The 21121-nt window shown below is 41.1% G+C and overlaps 1 protein-coding gene across 4 annotated transcripts; it reads right to left on the reverse strand.

The window, feature by feature from the left end:
- Window positions 1-7688: 7688 nt before the first annotated feature.
- On the reverse strand, window positions 7689-18514 carry LOC144991118 (uncharacterized). 4 transcript variants are annotated; one of them, XM_078944950.1, is made up of 7 exons: window positions 16041-18514; window positions 14627-14732; window positions 14317-14400; window positions 12361-12479; window positions 12152-12219; window positions 9317-9386; window positions 7689-8653 (listed from the first exon to the last, which is right to left on the reverse strand). In XM_078944950.1, exons 1-6 carry the CDS (start codon window positions 16049-16051, stop codon window positions 9355-9357), a joined length of 420 nt encoding a protein of 139 aa, XP_078801076.1. In that variant the 5' UTR covers window positions 16052-18514; the 3' UTR covers window positions 7689-8653; window positions 9317-9354. The 4 variants fall into 4 exon arrangements, 3 of the variants coding, with proteins under 3 accessions (XP_078801076.1, XP_078801078.1, XP_078801075.1); XM_078944952.1 differs by lacking the exon at window positions 9317-9386; XM_078944949.1 differs by having other exon boundaries at window positions 7689-9386.
- Between the last annotated feature and the right edge of the window lie 2607 nt (window positions 18515-21121).

The raw sequence follows: 21121 nt of genomic DNA on the forward strand, positions 1-21121 counted from the left end.
AGCAGGTGCTGCTATGCCGTCATCCTGAAAGCTACCTTGTAGTTCCTTAACAGAATTCTCTCAGAATTCTCTTGAAACACCACAACGATGAGACAAAGACACTTACTAAAATGTGGTCAGAAGAATTCAGACTCATTAAAACAACTTTTAAAGTGATCCACATTGCTTCTCACTGTTTTCTCGACAATCTATACGTCATAAACATTTGTCAGAATAGCTCCTCAGCTGTCTTCTTGCCAGTAACCGCCCTGCAGCACGCCTCCCCCGAACCAGAGTAAAAAGTGTTGAGCCTGACGCTGATACAGATGTTCAACATTGGTCAGGGAAATATAAAGTTTGAAAAAGTAAACTATCCCAACAAAGACTGAAAAGGATGTGGTTTTGTTTCCAGGCTTTGTCTCAAAACAGGAAAGCCAGGTTTAGGACTTTGTCCGGACCAAATGACTTTTCCAGTCTGAATACACCCTGAAACATGGCAAAACCAAGAGAGGACCAAAAGAGTGACAAAGAAGATGACCTGACAATGAAGAACTGAAAACTTAAATGTACAGAGGGTAATTAGCAGAAAGATAGCAGTTAATGATCATGACCTAAACCTGGTTAAAGCTTCATGTTTAGCCATGTTTGACCTACTTTTTAGATCTCATGTTAGTCACTGACACCTCGAGGCAGTCTGTGTAGGCAGTCAGCTCCCCTTCCTGACACACTTAGCTGGAGACTGGTACATAACAGCACCGGAATGTCTTCCATTGTGGCTTCATTGCAAATTTCTGCATTACACAGTTCTGCTGATTTCTTTTGTCCACCGGCCATTTCCTCCACACAGATTGCCTGTTGTTGTAAAGGAATCAGATTTTGTTTAGCATGAAAAGACAAGAAATGCTGTTTCACTTCTCAGTTGTAGCTCTGACACTCAGATTCCGAGGAGCAGTGACTAAAACTGTTTGTGTGTTGAAGACGGTGATGAGGGACCAGAAAAACTGTACCTTTCTTGCTCAGGAATGATCGGTCTTAGTGACTGTATATGCGAAATGGAGTGAGTGAGCGTGACGTCATCCATAGAAAATAACTTTTTCTTGGCTCAAAACAAAATGAAGTTAATTCAGTCGCCTCTTTTGAGGCAAGTGATTGAACAAAGTCTGTCTGGGTCAACATTTCTATGGCAACCTTTCTCACCAATCAGGAGTGAGCTTGTTGGAAGTCTGTCAATGAAATGGTTCGAACGTTCCGCAACAGACCTCCTACTTTTGTGAGGCATCTGATTAGCCAATTCATAACTTGAATAACTTGAACTACATAAAAAAATATCATGAAAAAAAGAGGATTATCAAAAACATGTTAGAAACAAGTTATTCTGACCAAAAGAATGACCGAGTAATATCTCTTTATTTTTTATAGAAGTCTTTGGGATTTTGGCTTTTTGGAGCCAGCGGGCACTTCCTGTTTGGAATGCCAGGGGGGAAGCGGTCACCCAGTCCAGCTCTCAGATACAGTCAATGAACCACAAGTCTTCTCAATATGTTCTTTGCTTTGTGGGAACATCTACACAAACGTGTTGTTGTTATTTAGGGAAACATATCTAATTAGTAGTAATCAACACAAAAGAGGCGTGTGCAGCATGTCAGTGATTGATCTTTACTGTTCTTTTGCTGCTTAAGATGATATTTGCTTGGAAAGGAAGTGTGGATGATCATTGGCAAAGCATTTCCAGGTCTTTTTAAAGCACGAGTGAGCTAACTGTTGCAGTCTTCTTAGCGGGAATGTGAAGAGCAAAGATGACCTTGAATTTGTGGAAGGAGATTCTGGACTGACCCAATCAGATATGCAAGCTGTTTAACACTTCAGAGTGGTTCAACTTGAAGCTGTTGGTATTCTTTGTCTGTGTTTACAGATAACTGAAACCTAAATTTTGAGATAAAAACTGTCAAGCACTGGTTTGTCCTGTTCCTAGATATCATTGAACAGAGAAACATCCATCACTGATCAATGGCAATGATTTAGTCTTCTGCACTGTGTGCTATCGCAGCAGAATCCCTAAACCTGCAATCATCATTCCTTCCATCGTCTTTGAATTGCCTTTCAGAGCCTTGTACTCCTAATTGATTGTTTAGCTCCCAAACTGATGCTAACTGGATCAGTAATTGATGCTTGTGTGCTGACTGACCCCTCATGAACACATCTGTTTTAAACACCCGGAATTATTAAGGAACCTTTTGGTAAAAAAAAATCTGCTGCTTTTCTGAGAAAATAAATCCATAAAACTGATGGTTGTATTTGAGATTGAGACGGAAGTAGAAGCTTTTCTGCACTCTGATATGGAAAGAGATCATTTTCTGCCTTTTAGTGAGCAGAGAAGGATTGGAGGGAGCAAAGTGGCCTGGGGGGAGGCGGGGGCAAAAACATGAAATGAAACATGAGAACAAAGCTGCTCTAAAAATGCATCTCTGCCTGGAACTGCTGCATTTTCTCACCACAACATCCAACAACAGCATCAATATCTCTGCTGAATGTTTCCATAATAGACCCGCTCCTTTTAAAATGCATTGATGTTTTTGCAGCTTTTGATTTCAGCAAACAAAATATAAAACGATCTATATGATCGCACACCAAAATCTGGCTCACATTAGCAAAATCAAATACTTTAAATAGATTTTTGGGCCCTTTGTATGACCGGCCTGTGAATTGGAATGCACAAATCTCACAGTAAAGACTACCACTGGGCCGCTGAGCAAGGCAATACTGTTCCCCAACAGGCAGCACCTTTCTCCGCAGGAGAGAAAACCAACATTACTGATGAAAAGTCCTTCTCCATTCATATTGTCATCTGTTGTAAAAGCGTTCCCAGTGTTCTTCTAATTTTGATTATGCTGTTCTTAGGCAAAATAAAAAAAACTTGTGTCATTTTCTATGACAGTGTTTTTCAACCTTTTTTGAGCCACGGCACACTTTAACCTTGACAAAAATCCTGCGGCACACCAGCATCCAAAAAAATAGATAAATAACAAAAAAAAGAAAAAGCTTAGTCTGTATTGATCTACAGCCGCTCTGCAATCTCACATGCATTTTTGTGATAATTGTTGCAGAAAACGCTGGAAGCTGCAGCTCTTTCTTCTAAAAGATGTATTAAAAATTAAGTCAAAAGATTCAAAAACTGATGTGTTTTCGTTGTTTTAAGACGTTAAGAGGAGAGACTCATTGTGCGCTAAGACAGTCACTTTACTGCATCATGGGAGATGTAGTGCCCGTAATCCGCCGACCGCAGAAAGACCAGCGTCTTTGAGCTTCATGGTTTTGTTCACTTGTTCCAGTCTGATACCAGATTCTGTGGAAAGCTACACCGCTAAAGACGAGCTTTAGATGGTATTTTTGTTAGAACAGAGAGACTTTTTTGCGCTAAATCGAAACAAGGAAGTGAAGACTTTAACCACTTCTGATTGGTCAGACTGATGACATGTGATTAAGCCTTCAAGAATGATTGGTGGAGACAGTTAAAGGGGCGGGACTTTTCCTTACACAGTTATAGCTGCAGCTAAATCGCGGTATCCCGTAATTCTTATCAAAATGTCTTTAATAGAATCATATAAACACAAAGAAAAAATAATTTTATGATATTTCATATTCTTAACTTCTCATTTTTTTATCAGGGCCTGTTTGGATGAACAAAGAGCTGATTTCCTGGAGATGGTAATTGCTTTTAGATCAGTTAATGAGGGCAATTTCTCACGGCACACTTGACCATCTCCCACGGCACACTGGTTGAAAAACACTGTTCTAGGACATAGTTTCTGCAAAGTCGCTGGAGTTCGTCAGAAATTTGGCACTGAGTTGTGGGCGGATCAGGGCAGGTCTGTTTTTTAAGGTGGAACCCACAGGACCAGGAGACAAGCCGTTCAACAAACATAACAGACTCCAGGACGACACACGACTAGAGGTCCAGTAAGTTTGAGGGGTGTGTCCACATGACCAGAGAGAACCCAGATTACACTGTAGTTTCAAAGACTCCACCACAGAAAACCATTGTGTGACACAATCACATAAATATTTACAACAGGAATTGATAGTTTGCTCACCACGTCTTGCGATATGAAGATCCTTTTATAGCCCGACTCAATCAAGGTCTCAAAGTCCTCCCTCACTCCTGCGTGTCCCTCCTGGACCTGGAGCTTCCCGGACAGTTATGGAGAAGATAGCTGGACTGTCCGCAGTACAAACCCCATGTGCCTCCGTCGTTCATCAGGGGAGAGATCCCTGCAGCAAGGGAGCAAGGAAGGAGTAGAATCCCGACATGAAACTTGTGAGAAGGATAGCACCAGTGGAGAACTTCTCTACAGAGAGGTGCTTCTTGTCCTCGTTCCTTCATTCTCCGGTTGATGTGGACAGCCAGATCAATCAACTTCTCCAGCTCTTCCGGAACCTTCCTCGGGGCCAGCTTGTCTTTGAATTCGCTGGAGAGATCCCAAAGACAGAAGTCCACCTGTCCCTCATCTGGCCAGCGGGTGGCGGCAGCCAAAATCTGGAACTTCACAGAGTGATCCGAGACACTGCGGGCTCCTTGTCTGAGATGGAGTAGCTCAGAGGTCGCCGTTCAGGGGGGGCTTGGTTGGTTGAAACATCCTCGGGAGCTGGACGAAGGAAGCTCAAAGATTGACACCCTCAGTCCCTCTCTGCCAAACCCCAACGCTTGGCCCTTCAGAAAACTCAGAGCAAAGGCTACTTTGCTCTCCTCGGAGGGGAACTGACTCGGTTTAAAGTCAAAATGGAGCCGCCATGAAGGGAGTAATGCCTGGAAGTCCTCAGCAGTCTCATTGAAGGGCTCTGGGGACCCCATTTGCTTTTGTCAGGACAAGGATGGAGGAAGGTGTTCCAAATTTAAGAGAGTAATGGAGTAACTGCATTTCCGACATCCAGGCTCGTAACTCTCACGCCAAGACTAACAGGCAGCTGAGTCCACTTTTGCAGATGGCCGTGAGTCACTGTTATCTAAACCTCCTGCTGGGTATGACATAGTCGGAGCTTTATGTTACAGATAACTGGTGGAGATAAACCAAGGAGCAGGAAGACTCCAACAAATCTAAAACATTTCAAGAAAATTCCAAAACACATAGACCAAACACAAAGGGAACACTCCAACACTGAAAAAAGACCAGAAACCCTTTAAATATTGAGAACAAATTAGAGCAGGCAACTGTGTTCATTTAAACGATGGTCAGTGGGAGGGGCCTAAAAGAGTAGGCACAGCCAACCTGCACACACGGAAAAAACAAACTTTTTGATCCGATAATAAATACTTAATTATTCCTTATATCTACAAAATAATTTGAAGATTATGCAAATACAGAGATTTTTCTAGTAAAGAACTGAAATTTTAAATGTTTTCAGTAATGACAAATTATTTTGTTTATTGGTAAGGTCTACTTCTCAAATTGTTATAACTTTGGCAGCATTCATCAATAATATGTACATTTTTCTAGAGAAACTTAAGTCTGTTTACAATGATCTGCGAGCATGCGCAAACACGGCGGGCGCCTTTTTTTTCCCTCGTTCATTTTTGAGCGGACGGAGCAAGAGGAAATATCGAGGAAGCAGAGCAGGAAGCCCCCTGCCGCTGTAGTGTAGTTGCAGCATTACCGTAAGTATTTTGAATACAATAAAAACAGTTAATTTTTTGTGAGAAGCAGAGGAATTCTATGTCACTAAATTTCAAATGTATTTGATTGGTTTGTAGTTTAATTTGCTGAATGTCATGATAACTGCTAGCTTACTTGCTCAAGTCAGGAAGATAAAACAAGACTTCATAAACTAAATTTGTGTAAAAATATATACACATCTTTTTATATATAGATATAGACATATCTATATATATATCTATATACTGTATATATAGATATATATACCTACCACAACATTAACAGAAATGGTTCACACTTCTGCTGGGCTATAAGAGCAACCATGGGAGAAAACAATACCCACCACGGAAGTAACGGTTAGAGGCCAAAATCAAGGCAACTCGGAAGGATGTGAGTAAGCTGACAGAGGCTCAAAGAGGTACAACGAGACAGCAAGTACCTAAGAGATACAGCCAGACTCCTGAAGCACTGGAACAATTCCGCCTGCAAAAGTGTACGCTCAGTGGCATTGTCAAAACAGCTGATCAGACCCACCAAGGCTAACAACTGAACAGTACTGGAAAGCACATAACAGCAATGCCCATTGAAAAAAGAAAATAGCAACCTCCCAGAAAAGAATCCAGCAACCATCACAGTGGCAGACATCCAAGAAAGAGTCTCAGGCATTAAAAACAGGCAGCACCAGGCCCTGACATGATCGGAAGGGCGAACGATCCTGATTCATAAGGAATCCTCAAAGGACGCAGTCCCATCCAACTACCGGCCAATGACCTGTTTCTCCACAACATCGAAGCTCATGTCAGGCATCATTGCAATCAAGATAAATAGGCACATGGATCAATTCATGAGCAACACACAGAAGGGCATTGGTAGAGACTCCAGAGGAGCCAAACACCAACTCCTGGTTGACAGAACAGTCGCTCAAGACTGTAAGTTACGACACACCAACCTGTGCACAGCCTGGAGTGATTACAAGAAAGCCTATGACTCAATGCCACACACGTGGATCACTGAATGCTTGGAGCTGTACAACATCAACAGGACTCTAAGGCTGCCTTTACACTGCAGGTCTAGATGCTCATATCCGATTTTCTGACTATATCCGATTTGTTTGCGACCCGCTTACATCATCTTTTAAAAGTGACCCGTATCTGATGTTTGCATTTACACTATACAATGCTGAAACTATCAAACGTAGACATTCTGAGGACTACGTAGCAGTATTTCCACCCTCCGCGGACCTTTTTCGGACTTTTGTGACTGCGGTTGTCATGGAGGCAAGGTGGCGACGGAAGGAGGCGTTGCCTTGGGCGCTCCTGAGGGGATGCATGGGGGAGTAAAAATGAGGGCTGGTCGGCCGTCTTATGTTCTCTCTCTGAGTTTTGAATGAGGAAGTGTTTGCAGACATGCTGTCCGAACAGTTTGATCCAAGTGTTGAACCTTTCCTGCGCGATGACTTCTCTTTTCCGAACGTGGTCAGAAACGCACGGGAGATTTCCTCGGGGTTCTCTTTTCCGTTCTGAACCCTCAGCCTCACCCAAAGACTACAAAACCTTTGGGGGAGACACCTTATTTTTAATTTACGGTTCTCCGACAGTCCCCCGCTCCGCGCTCACAGGAGAGAGGGGGGCTCTCTCCTTACACACACACACACACACACGCAAGCACGCGTGCGTGCGCGCGCTCACACACACACCCATACCCGTATTTCTTACCCCGTGAGGTCCCATGACTAGGACCCTCCTGGTGGGATCCACCTTTTCTACAAGGTTTTCTGAGATGGTTTTAACTGCTAAAATAATGTAATTTTTTTTCAAGGAGTGTTATCATTTCAAATACTGAAAACACTAACATGAAAAATAAACCTGAATTTTGGTTTCCCATGGGGACCACCCATACAACAGTAGTTACTCTAACTTTGGTTAACAGCTCTGTAACTAAGGCAATTGGGATTGTAGTACTCATTTCACACTTCCTGACTAATAAAGTCATTTACCAAACATGCGAGGCATCATTCACTGTCAAAATATGTTTGTTATGAAGGAAACTGCGAACAGCAAATAAGAGACAAGGGCAATTTATTTATAGTTACCAATCTATAAAACTAAATATACTGCTGTTGGACAGAACAAGGTTCCCTTTGACCCGTTAAACGTTCTATCACACACTTACTGCAGGGCTCTTGAACTCCAGGTTTGGAGGGTTGACATCCTGCTTGTTTTCCAGATTTTCTTCTTCTACTTCCTGTTGATCTACTGAGCCAGGTGAGCTCAGTCAATCAGAAGCAGGAGTTGTTGGAAAACAAATGTTAGGGCTCCCCCTCGTTTTCCCTTTCCTACTTTTAACTGACTGGAATCACCGGGGCAGCGGATCGGAAGGGGGTAGAGCAAAAAGATCTGGAAAACTAAAATGACATCAGCCCTAAAGGCCTGGAGTTCCACAACGTAAACACAGATTTAACCAGAAAACAAAGACCTGTTGAACTCAAATTAAGTGCTTTATAAAAACAAAGTGACATTTGACCTGTCAAAAAATTACAAAATGAAATCAAGTGCTTCAGGAAAAAAAAGTCACCTTTGACCTATACAATTGTTTTAAATACAAATAAAATGCTTCAGAAATTAAAAGGTCACCTTTGACCGATACACGTGCTTCAAATGAAAATTAAGTGCTTCCGGAAAAAAAGGTCACTAAGATAAATAAGTGCACGTGTCTGAAGCTTAAATTTGGAACTTAGATTTACAAGCACTGGTTTAAATTAAAGAAAACAAAATAAAGTTGAATCACATAATCTTTCTAACTAACAAAAACTAACGTCTTTTTGAACTTTACCGCCTCAGTGCTGTGATTTTGTTCCTAACAAAAAACTTGACTGCCTGCCATGTTCGTCCTTCCAGCTCCCTCGGCGAAGCTTCTATGCAGGAAAGATATGTTTTCCTGGTACCCTCCCACCTTCAATGCAGATTCCTAAAATTTTTTCCAATGCTCGGCACTCTGCTGAAGACCAGGTCCTTTTTTTTAAGCTCCTTAGAAAAAGAAAGGAAAAAATGTTATAAGTCACCAACTTACAAAACGTGATTAGACCAGATTCAAGGTAATGAGCATTTCTTATTTACAAAAACTAAGGAGATGCTACGATAGATATCAAAAGGTCAGCAAAACGTCTGACTACCTGTTAACAGTGTTAACTAAATGTCAGATGTTCATTAGAAAAGAAAGCCCACAGAAATAGATTTTCTTATCTTGTGTTGAAAGTATCAGAGCCACGTTGCTGGTGTAGTTAGAAATGATTCTGTATTGTGCAAAGTTACCCGTCTCAGCAGTATCGATGCCTTAGTCTCTCTGCTGTGTAGAAACCATGGGCTCCATTTGTGAAAACATTTTAATTAAAAACCCAACAAGAACCACACAACCTCACATTTTCATTGAAAGCTGACATAAGACAATTTCATGAAACTCAAGTCTTTCAATGTTGGCAGTGAGATGTTTCAAAGTCTGATTTAGACAGTTTTGATGACATGTACCTCTTGTGCACAATTATTAGTAACATTTTATCTTTGAACTACATATGCTATAAGCAAGAAATGTAATAATAAATAATACCCCCCTCCCTTAAAAATGGTTGTTAGAAAACATAGTTTGTGCCATTTTTAAGAAACTTTTAAAAGTGTAACATGTAGGAAGCATACCTGTTTGTAAGGGTCGCTTCTTAGACTTTTAGACTTTTTCACTGCCGTGTCCGTTCTTCAGTCTTGAGTCCTGTTCATTGTACCAATATGGTTATTTTAAAATGACAATCATACACTTTTTGTCTTCCCTGAATTGAGAAAATGTCTATATTAAAGACCCATGCCCTAATGGCACATACACAACAGCCATGGAAGCACTGTGAAGCAGCTCTTCAAGTCCAGCTTCAACTACAGTCAGGACCACAAATATTTGGACAGAGACACATTCTTTCTAATTTAGTTTCTGTCAATTACCACAGTGAATTTTAAATAAAACAAGTCAGATGCCATTGAAGTGCAGACTTTCAGCTTTTATTCCATAGATTGAACAAAAAGATTGCATGAAAATGTGAAAAACAAAAGCATTTTTTAAACACAATCTCTTCCAGGTGAATGCATCCAAACTGATTGGGCGGCGTTTCATAATGCAGAAGCACAATGACCTAAAACATACAGCCAAAGCAACTCAGGAGTTTATTAAAGCAAAGAAGTGGAATATTCTTGAATGGCGAAGTCAGTCACCTGATCTTAACCCAATTGAGGAGCATTTCACTTGTTGAAGACTAAACTTCAGACAGAAAGGCCCAAAAACAAACAGCAACTGAAAGCCGCTGCAGTAAAGGCCTGGCAGAGCATTCAGAAGGAGAAAACCCAGCATCTGGTGATGTCCATGAGTTCAAGACTTCAGGCTGTCATTGACAACAAAGGCTTTTCCACCAAGTATTAGTAACGACCATTTTGTTTTCAGTTATTTCATTTGTCCAATGACTAACGAGCCCATGAAAGGATGGGGTGGTGTTTAAAAAAAAAAACTTTAGTTTTTCACATTTTTCTGCAATCTTTTTGTTCAACCCATGGAATAAAAGCTGAAAGTCTGCACTTCAATGGCATCTGAGTTGTTTTATTGAAAATTCACTGTGGTAATGTACAGAAACTAAATTGGAAAAAAATGTGTCTCTGTCCAAATATTTATGGTCCTGACTGTACATTTTTTTTCTTTCATAGTAGTAGGTTTAGCTTTCTGTCAGAATTGACAAAGCCTTTTGGATAAGAGGTGAAACGTTTTCTAACTTTAATAACCAAGTCCAGATGACAGCCCCTAAACCTACTACTATGACAGGGGTGGGCAAACTACGGCCCGCGGGCTAGATTCGGCCCGCCTCCATCTTTGGTCCGGCCCGCCGAACACACTTTTTTTTTAATCTGGCCACACGATCAAGATGTGACATTTTATTTCACCTTCTGCAGTCTGTGTTCTACCTGAAAACCTCTAAAATCACTGTTAAATAGAACAGAAGACAGTCTTCTCTTTCCACGTCGCATTTCATCTTTCCCGGTTTAGCTCATATCTGAGCGATCATGCTGCCTTTTTTAAACAGTGCGCCCTGTTCTGTGTCCTGATTGGCTGGAGACCTTGTCAATCAATCTCCCCAGTCCGTGCCTCAACTCCTGTACAGAAACGCGCAGCTCTCAGATCTATAGAAATCTTTGATCGCGATCAGATCTTTGTTTTCATTTTAAGATCCTGGACCTAATTTCTATGAAGGTTTAAGAATTTAAACAAGAGAAAATGGTGAAAATGTTCATGTCTGTCTGAGAAAAGTGTATTTAGGCAGCGAGGAGTTTTACTACCATAAATTTAAAACGTCTGTAATCATTCTCCGTGGATTTCACCGATCACGGTTATTTTTACAACGAAACTCCTGCAATAAAGGAGGGAACTCTGTAGTGGTGAAAAGGTAACACAGATATATGTGTAGTTGCAGCAGAAGACAGATAAATTTGCTTTTTCTGTATTACTGGATGAAAACAGAAAGCGCAGCTGCCCAAACTGTGAGACGCAAGATGAGCTCAAAGTCTCTGAGGAATTATGACGAGAGAGGATCCATCATTTATTGTTTTTGTTTTTAAATGTCAGTATACTTTTCCTGAATTTTTGTCTTTGAAAATCATAGAGAGTATTGTTTGGTCATTGTTTTATTTCATAGTGTTATTTATTTTCTTAAAAGGATCATGAATGAATGAAACTTTATTCATACAACACTTTACAACTCCTTGAAGGTACCAAAGGGCTTCACAATAAAATAGAGATCTAAAATGGGAACAAAAGTTTTAAACTAAAAACTCTAGAATATTCTGTTTTAGAATATAATTTTCAACCCAAATGTTTTCATCTACATTCCATGTTAAATCATTTTCACTCCACGCATCTGCTCCTGGTCCGGCCCTTCTATCCAATTTTTATAACCCAATGCGACTTAAAATAATTGCCCACCCCTGTACTATGATGTGGAAATGGAATCAACCTGGATAAATGAGAGTCTTCATAGACATGCATTTTTTTTCTTTTGTCAAAATCGTTAAAAGTGATCTCCTAATAATGATTGTGCAGTTTTTAGCCAAGATCCAAAAGCTGTGTTGCTTTTGTAAGACATTCTTTAAGACCATAGGCAGTGGTTCATTAGAAATACAATACTGGGCTTCCTTCCCCTCCATGTCACAGATAGCCGTTTGTGCGAGCACGAGCTTATAGCCTCACGCTAATATTAGTGGGGCAAAAATAATGACAAGCAATATTGGATCAATCCTGCCAGACAGTTTTGAGCCAGATTTTAGCTATCAGGGCAAGATGGAACTCCCTGTGTGCGACATCACACTACTCTGTTAGGTTTTGTTTTTGTCTTTAAAGCAAAATATGTTTAGTTATTTTGACTAAAATAGTCGATTTCACAATTAAAACTCAACTGGGAACGCTTGTATAAAAAGATTAAATTTAGAAGTGGGGGGTTGTAATACCAGATTCACTGTCTTCACTCCTTGACTCCATTTGATGTTTTGTTGAAGATGTTGAAGTCCCGAAGTCCCTGTAAAAACAGAATAGAACAAGTGTTAAAATGGAGTGCTCATTAACGTAATGAGCAGGGTAGATTGCAGGCCATCAGAAAAAATAAACAAAAGCTAAAAACACATTTAAAAAAACTCCGTCAGTAAATAATTATCCTCACAATCTGTCTGCTAGCCGAAAGTCTCTGCAGGCTACTGCTTTTTTAGTTTCTATGCAGCTTGAGGGGACGTCTGACAGATCTTGAACCATGGCATGCTTGGTAAAGTAGTCTTTAGTGAGCTGGAGAAAAGAAACAAGTTTTTCATTTTAAATTGTAATACACTACTTTGTAAATAATATTTTATAAAAGTTAAGAGTTCAGTCTAAAGCAGGGGTGGGCAAACTGCGGCCCGCTGGCTGGATCCGGCCCGCCTCCATGTTTGGTACGGCCCATTGAACAATATCAGAGACCCATGTTTTTTTTTATCTGCCCATTTTAGAAGTGACATTTTCTTCCCCCCTTCTGCAGTCTGAGCTCCAACCTGAAACCCTCTAAAAATCTGTCAAATAGAGCAGAAGACAGTCTTCCCTTTCTACGTCACAGTTCATCTTTCCCAGTTTAGCTCATTCTTTTAGATCGATTATGCTGCTTTTTTAAACACCCCGTTCTGTGTCCTGATTGGCTGAAGACCCTGTCAGTCAATCTCCATGTCTCCTGTACAGAAAGGCGGAGCGCTTTAGATGTACAGAAATTTGTTTTCATTCTAAGATCCTGGACCTAATTTCTATGAAGGTTTGAGAATTTAAACAAGAGAAAAGGTGAAAATGTTCATGTCTGTGTGAGAAAAGTGTATTAAGGCAGTGAGAAGTTTTACTACCATAAAAAAACGTCTGTAAGTAACCAAACTCAGTGGATTTCACAGATCACGGTTATTTTCAGAACATAACTCCTGCAAAAAACGAAGAACTCTGTACTGGTGAAAAGGTAACGCAGATATACGATTAGCTGCAGCAGAAGACAGAGAAATTTGCTTTTTTCATTATTACTGGATAAGAAAACGACATGCAGGACACAGCTGCTCAGTATTAGAGCAAACTATGAGACGTGTGAGGAGCTGCAGCTTCAAAGTCTCAGCGGGACGAAGACGGGAGAGGATCCACTATTCATTATTTTTTTCTTTTTAATGTATCAGCATATTGTTTCCTGACTTTTTGTCTTTGAAAATCACAGAGAGTAATTTGGTTATTTTTTATTTCATAAATAGTGTTATTTGTTGTATTAAAAGGATCATGAATTAATAAAACTTTATTATAGGGCTTCACAATAAAATAAAGAAGCTTAAAGTTTTAAAGAAAAAAGACTTATTGTGGCCCTCATAAGAAAAGGTTTGGGGGCTCCGCTTTATCATCCATGTGGTGTTTGAATATGTGTTTTTTTTTTCATTCTTATGATCATTCAAACACCACATGAATGGAGCATTTCTCTGAGTTTTCACAACATACATCAAGCTGTTAGTGTAATTGGCTCTAAAATGAAAACAAAAGTTTTAACTTAAAAACTCTAAAATGTTGTAAAATATAATTTTGCTTGAAAAGTGCTTTCATCCAGATTCCATATTATTTCATTCTCACTCCTGGCATCTGCTCCTGGTCCGGCTCTTCTATCAAACTTTAGAACCCAATGTGGCCCTCGAGTCAGAAAGTTTGCCCACCCCTGGTCTAAGGCAAAGTTTGATGCTAAAGATTCTGAGCCCTATTGATAAAAACATTGACAAAAGTATTTGATATTGGCTGGATTCCATGATAAATACTTACAAATACACTGTCTGTTCTTGTCAGGGGAGGAACCTTAAGAGATTATTTTTACTTTTTAAAATTAAAAAGGTACAAATTAAAACTGCACAAGTTTAATCACATGTTGGATTTAATTTTTCACTAAATTAAATATCTACATTTTAAGATATTTAACTGATTTATGAATTAAAACTCTACAAGTTAAATCTTTGCAGTTTTACTTTTAACCACATTTTTATTTTTCCCCCCACCCAAGGCATTTAGCAGGCTATTTATTTCTGGCAAGCAGGAATTTCATAACAGTTAACATAGGGTAAAAAACGCTGTTCTTTTTGACACTTACCCAGCTATTGCCAACAGCATCTTCTCTTTCTGGGATGTCTGAAGATCCAACCAAGGAGCTGCAGCTTTCAGTGGATACAGAGGGCTATAAAGGGGACACAAATGACTTTACTCGTTTACATCAGTTTAGCAGAAATGTGCTAACCAATGCTTTCACATCTAATAGATATTACATTATTAAAAAGGAGATGATAAATTATTTTGCAATGTGAATTTTTTTAAGAATCTTGTTACAAAGAAGAAATCTACTATAAATAAGTATTTTGATCCCAATAAATAGTACACTGAAAACAGTGGCAAAAAAACTTTACCTGCACAGGTGGATGTTTGGTCTTCAGGCCCTCTGTGTACCTCTTCTGGCACCTTTTCTTTTGCTCCCTAAGCATCTTCACACGCTTTTTAAATCTGAAGGTTCTTCTAAGAATCAAACACAGAAAGGTTGTTTAATTAAACACTCAGATGAAAGACAGACTCAGCTAAAAAAATGTCCTTACTGATAAACTATTATATAAACAAAGTTTACTTTACACAATTATCTTAATGATGACCCAGCAGTGGGCCTGTGCAGATGAGGTTCACAAAATGAACATTAGCTTTGGACCTTCCTGAGTTTTTGATTTAAAGTATTTAGATAAATGCTCAGTACTAAATGTGCTCAATTATTTACTACTGCACCATGAACCAACCAGGAAGCAAAAGTATAAAAACATGTAAGCGGGACTCGAGTTTTAAACAAAAGACATGATCAAAATATTACTAAATGTTGGAACCAGAAATACTTTTTAAAGTCACTTGATTACCGTACAACAGGGCACCATCATGGTGTCATACATTTTTTGTTTAGCTCTAAAGAACAAGACCACAAAATACTGAAGTGATCCTGGTTTTAAAACAAACAAACAAATTAACCAAAGTAAATCAAATTGGTAAGCATTTTCAAATAAAAAAAAACATAAACACTACCAAGATGGTTACAGATTTTAAAAAGTTAAATTTAAGACTTTAAGACCTTTTAAAGATCATTTTAAAATATATAAATCATATTTACAAAGACCATAAACATGTTTATCTAAGCAAGCATACATACAAGCATTAAATGTAAGAACATGTCAAACTGATGAAGCATTAAATTTCGGTCGGGCCTCCTAAACTTTGATATTTTTCTTATTTTCATCAAGAGGAAAAAAATGAGATCCTCAAACTATTCTAGTTTTACCCTCTCGGGTTAATGCGGGACAGTGAGACTGGGTCACGTGACTCAGACGGAGCTCCTGCAGCGGGAGCTTTGATCCCGGTACAAAGAATATCTAAACGATGTAATGATCCCAGACATGCAGACGTGACTACGATGCTTTTGCTGGAGCATCAAAATTATCAACACTTTTGCACAAACTGCAAGCAGCAAGATTGGCGCAGCGCGAAGGGGGGGGGGGGGGGGGGGGGTGTTAACTCACAGAATTTAAGACAAATTAATACATTTAAGGCCACACTTCAATAAATTAAATTTAAAATGTATTTAGGATCTGTAACAGCCTGACCAAAATCATTTGGAAAGCTAGCTTCCCCACAAGCACATGCTGCGTTAGCTTCAAAGGACCGAGCTAGCTAGCATCGCCATGTGCTCGGCTCTCGAGCATTTCCACCGGAGAAAAGCATGCCTAGACAGACTAAATATGTCTCAAAGTCATTTAGTGTCTGTTTTTAAAAAGTTTTGATGAGACTTACCTAGATTCCATGAAAAATCCTTGCCGTTCTGAGACTCCAGTGGGTTAGCTGTCTGCACTGCTGCCTGAGCTGAGAGGGAGACGATGCACCTGTGGAGCTGAGCGGGTGTGGCTTTGCTCTGCTCACCCTTCTCTCAGTCTTGGTGGGGGAGGGGGATAGTCACGGTGGGAACCCGAAAAGTCAGGAACTGGCAACTATTTACTATATGGGTGCCTCAGCTTTACTACAGCACCTATATTCACTTGTGTAATCATTAAAAAGTTTGTTTTGTTTATAAATAAATGCAGAAATCGAACTTTAATAATCTCACAGGGAAGAATTTATGTCTTATGCCAGCTACTAAGGTGGGGGGTAAAATGAAAGAGTAATTAAGAACCCTAATTTACACAGCAAATCCTACGTAATCGCAAATAGAAAATAGGATATTATTATATTAAATAAGCAGATAAACAAGAGTAATACATCTTTCATTAGAATAAAAGTGTAAAATTCAATTTATTTGATTAGCACAATGTTAAGCCCTGCAACTGTATATAATATATAAGTTGCTTTTACCCAAGCAAATTCATAGTGCTTTTATTTTGGTAACTTAAAATATATAAAGGGCACAGTCAACATTGTTTGATTTCCAAAACAAAATATTCTTCTATAAGAAAGAATAAAAATGGAATGGATGTTGCTAAACCAATAAGGCCCTAAAAGGCTGATTGAGGAAATAAATGCTGTTTATTTTCAACATTGCTTAATTTAGTTTCTTACTTTTAAACGGTTCAGGAGCCTGAACGGTGCTTCAAAAATAAAGGAAAATAAAAACATAAATTCTTTACAGAAAACAAAAAAAGTGTGATGATGAGGCATCATGACAGGATGAAGGAGAGTGCTTTAATGTGCCTAAGATGCTTTATTTACGTGACAGTCTGCACTTTGACAGGCTTTGCCAACAGCATTTTGGATGATGCTCCATGCATTTGCTGGTCAGAGGCTCTGCTCCACCCGTTCTTATCCCCAATTTGTGTTTTTATTTGATACTGGCAGCAACATGGCACAGAGTTTCGGTTCAGTATGTATCCATCCATCCATCCATCAATCCATCCATCCATCCATCCTCCTCCTCTTTTCCGGGATCGGGTCACGAGGGCAGGAGTCTAAGCAAAGATGCCCAAAGAGCTCACTTCCTCCAGCTCTCCGCAGGTGACCAAGCTTCTCACCCCACAGTGTGAACCCACAGAGGAAGCTCATTTCAGCCACTTGTATTCGGGCCCTGGTTCTTTGGGTCATGACCCAGAGCTCATGACCATAAGTGAGTATTGGAATGAAGATCGACCAGTAAATTAAGAGCTTTGCTCTTTGGCTTAGCTCTCTCTTCAGACTGATACAGCGACCACATAACTACGGACGCTGCTCCGATCTGCCAATCAATCTTACACTCCGATCTTCCCTCACTCTTAAACAAGACCCCAAGATATTTAAACTCCTCCACCTGGGGCAGCGACACTCCACCCACCGAGAGATGGCAAACTACCTTTCTCCGGTCGAGATCTATGGATTTGGTTTGGCGGTGCTGACCCTCATCCCAGCCGCTTCAAACTCGGCCACAAACCACCCCAATGCATGCTGTAGGTCCTGGCTCGATGAAGCCAACAGGACAATATCATGTGCACAGAGCAGAGAGGAAATCCTGTGGTCCCCAAACCACCCAACTGATGATGTGTTGTTGCAATGGTAGGATGGGTTTGGTGCCCATCCTAAGTAAAAATTAAAGCCGCAACCAGCGTTGTATAGCGTTGTATAGCAGACGCAATCTGCCTTCCACGCCCAACTCTAAGCACAACCGCCGCTCTTACCGCCCTCCCCAGCCTCACCGCCCTCATCACCCACCTTTGATCAAGGCTAGTCAAAGCTGCATATGCTAATTATGCTAACTATACTAGCTATGCCAATATGGCTAAAAGTGCTAGCATTGCGATCACCATCATCAATTCTCTAAGAAAAACACATTGCTCAAAATGCTAATTATGCTAACTAAGCTAGCTACGCTAATGTGGCAAAAAGTGCAAGCATAGCGATCAGCACCATCACCTCTGTCTGAAAAACACATTGCTCAAAATGTTAATTAAGCTAACAATGCCAGTTATGCTAATGTGGCTAAAAGTGCTAGCATTGAGATCAGCATCATCAACTCTCTCTGAAAAACACATTGCTCAAAATGCTAATAATGCTAACTATGCTAGTTATGCTAATGTGGCTAAAAGTGCTAGCTTAGGGATCAGTATCATCAACTGACTCAGAAAAAGACATTGCTCCATTGGTGAGAGCTATATGTCATCACATGATTAAAAAAATCCACGTTTTTCAAAATGGCGGCTTTTCTGTTGATTTTATCTCCATAGCAACCCTTTAATGATTTGGTTGCCTCGGGAAGACGAACATTTCGACTTCAGTTTCAGACTAATCTTTTTGTGTGTGAAATACACGATTTTGGGCCCATTAATTTTTTTGACGGGGTCGCTGGCCGTGATGTCATCGTCTTCGGGGGGGTGACATTGACTGTGGTCAACGTGGTTCATGTCTCATAAAAACAAGTTGCTTCTCACTGAGATCTTTTCATTTGGGGTGGGGTGTAGAGCCACACCATGACAGCTGCCAAAAGAGGCTCGGTGCCAACTAGCGGTCGGAGGCTTAACCCTTATGCTATCTAAGATGACCCCACCCTTACATTGACCTCTTCTCCCTACCATGACAAAGGTTGATAAAGGTGGAAAGATTTCATGTAATCCATGGACACCAGTGAAGATCACAAATCATTGAAGAAAAAAGGTTCAGAGCACTATGTAGTGGGTCTAGATGACCCAACTCCCAATGTTAAAGTGCCTAGGATAGCACAAGGGTTACATGGAAAACAAGAGTTAAACGCTGCAGGGCGCTCATAAATAATTAAATAATTATCAGCCTGACAGCATTTAAAATCGATACAAATATCACCGAATCTTCACCAGTCTTACTGCTTTTGGGAAGAAACTGTTCCTCAGTCTTGTGGTCCTGCTCTTAATGCTCTGTCACTACCTGCCTGAGAAGAGCAGGGAGAACAGAGGGTGCAAGGGCTGACTGGGGTCTTTCAGGATGCAGGAGGCTCGTTTCCTGCATCCAGTTTTGTAGATCTCAGTGGTGAACTGCAGGTGAAACCACAGTCCTCTGCACAGCTTTAGCCAGCCGTTGCAGAGCTTTTCTCTCTGCCACAGAACAGTTGCCGTGCCACACAGTGATGGAGGAGGTCAGGACACTCTCCACTATGCACATATTGGTGGTCAGGACTGAGATTCTAATCACAACACGCTTGAGCCTAATCAGGAAATAGAGGCGTTGATGTGCCTTCTTCACCAGGCAGGTTGGGTTGGTGCTCCAGGTGAGGTCGTTGGAGATGTGCACACCCAAATACCTGAGGCTAAAAACCACTTCCACCTCAGCCCCACCGATGTAAAGAGGAGGAGGAGGATGTCTGTCCTTCCTGAAGTCCACGATCATCTCCTTGGTCTTCTTCACATTGATGCAGAGGTTGTTGTCTCTGCACCAGCCCTCCTAATGCTCCACCTCCTCCCTGTAGTTGGACTCATCGTTGTTGGTGATTCGTCCAAGTATAGATGTGGCATCTACAAACTTCACAATCAGACTGCTGGAGTGACTTGCTGTGAAGTCATGCGTGAGCAAGGTGAACAGGACGGGGCTTAGCACAGAGCCCTGTGGGAGGCCCGTGCTGAGGGTGATCGGGGGGGGGGGGGGGGGGGGGTCACAGATCTTCATAGACTATGGTCTTTCAGGAAGTCCAAGACCTAGTTGCAAAGAGTGAAACACAGTCCTATGTGTGCAGTTTATGGATGAGGGTATTTGGGATGATTATGTTGAAGGCTGATGTGAACTCCACAAAGGGCAGGCAAACACACGAGTTCTTATTCTGTAGGTGGGTGAGTGTTGTGTGGACCACTAGTGACATCTTGTGTGAATCGGTTTGACCTGTATGCATATTGGTGCAGTTCCTTGGTAACACCAATGGATTCTGTGATGTGGGTCATGAACAGTTTTTCAAAACATTTTATGACCATTGGAGCTAGGATCACTGGCCAATAGTCCGTCAGACCTGTCACTGAGGATGTTTTGGAGTTTGGGATGATCGTTACGGTCTTCAGGCAGGTAGGGAACACTGCCTGCTTCAGGGGGGTGTTGAAAATGTCTGTTAGCACCTCTGTGAGCTGGTGTCTGTCAGGACCCGTCCAGTGATGTTGTCAGGTCCAGAAGCTTTGTGAAGATTGATCCTCTGGATGGTCTTCCTCACTTCTGCGGGTGTCACACTGGAAGGCTCTCCACTCTTCAGGGTTGGAGTCCTCAAAGCTCAAAGCAGCAGTACAAAAGGTTGAGTGCGTCTTGTAGAAAGGGGTCTTCGGAACAACTCTGGTGTTGTAGTCTGTGATGCACTTAATGCCCTTCCACATACTACGGGGATTATTGGACGTAAAATGTTGCTGGATCCTCTGAGGGTATGCTTGGCCCTGTTCACCCCAGCGTGCAGATCCCTTCTCACTACTCTGAGTGCTACCTTGTCACCAGACTGGAAAGCAGCATTCCTGTTTTTCAGTAGAGACTGCACTTCTGCGTTCAGCCAGGGTTTCTGGTTGGGATAGTACGTTACAGTCATGGTGCTGGTGAAGTTCTCCATGCACTTCCTGATGTACCTGAGGACACCTGATGTATAATCCTCCAGGTGCTCCTCCACCTAGTGCAAAGCTGCCTTCTGAAGACCTGCCAGTCTGTGTCTTGGTTAGCTGCGGCAGTCTCATTGGGCTACACTGTGATGGTCCTCTGTGTTGGTGCCTGGCGTCTGGGGAAAGGGCAGTAAACAGGAACCAGCACGATTGCGATGTGGTCGGAGAAGCCCAAATGAGGATGGGGACAGCTCTGTGTGCATCTTTTTTTGTTGATGTGGACACAGTCCAGAGTGTTATTTCCCATGCTGGTGGAACTTGAACAAAGTGTCTGTCAGGTTTACATGGTTTAAGTCTCCTGCAACCACGTAAAATGCCTCCGGGTGC

Source organism: Oryzias latipes, chromosome 3 (genome assembly GCF_053564925.1).
Source record: "Oryzias latipes strain Hd-rR chromosome 3, Olatipes_Hd-rR_3.1".
NCBI lineage: Eukaryota > Metazoa > Chordata > Actinopteri > Beloniformes > Adrianichthyidae > Oryzias > Oryzias latipes.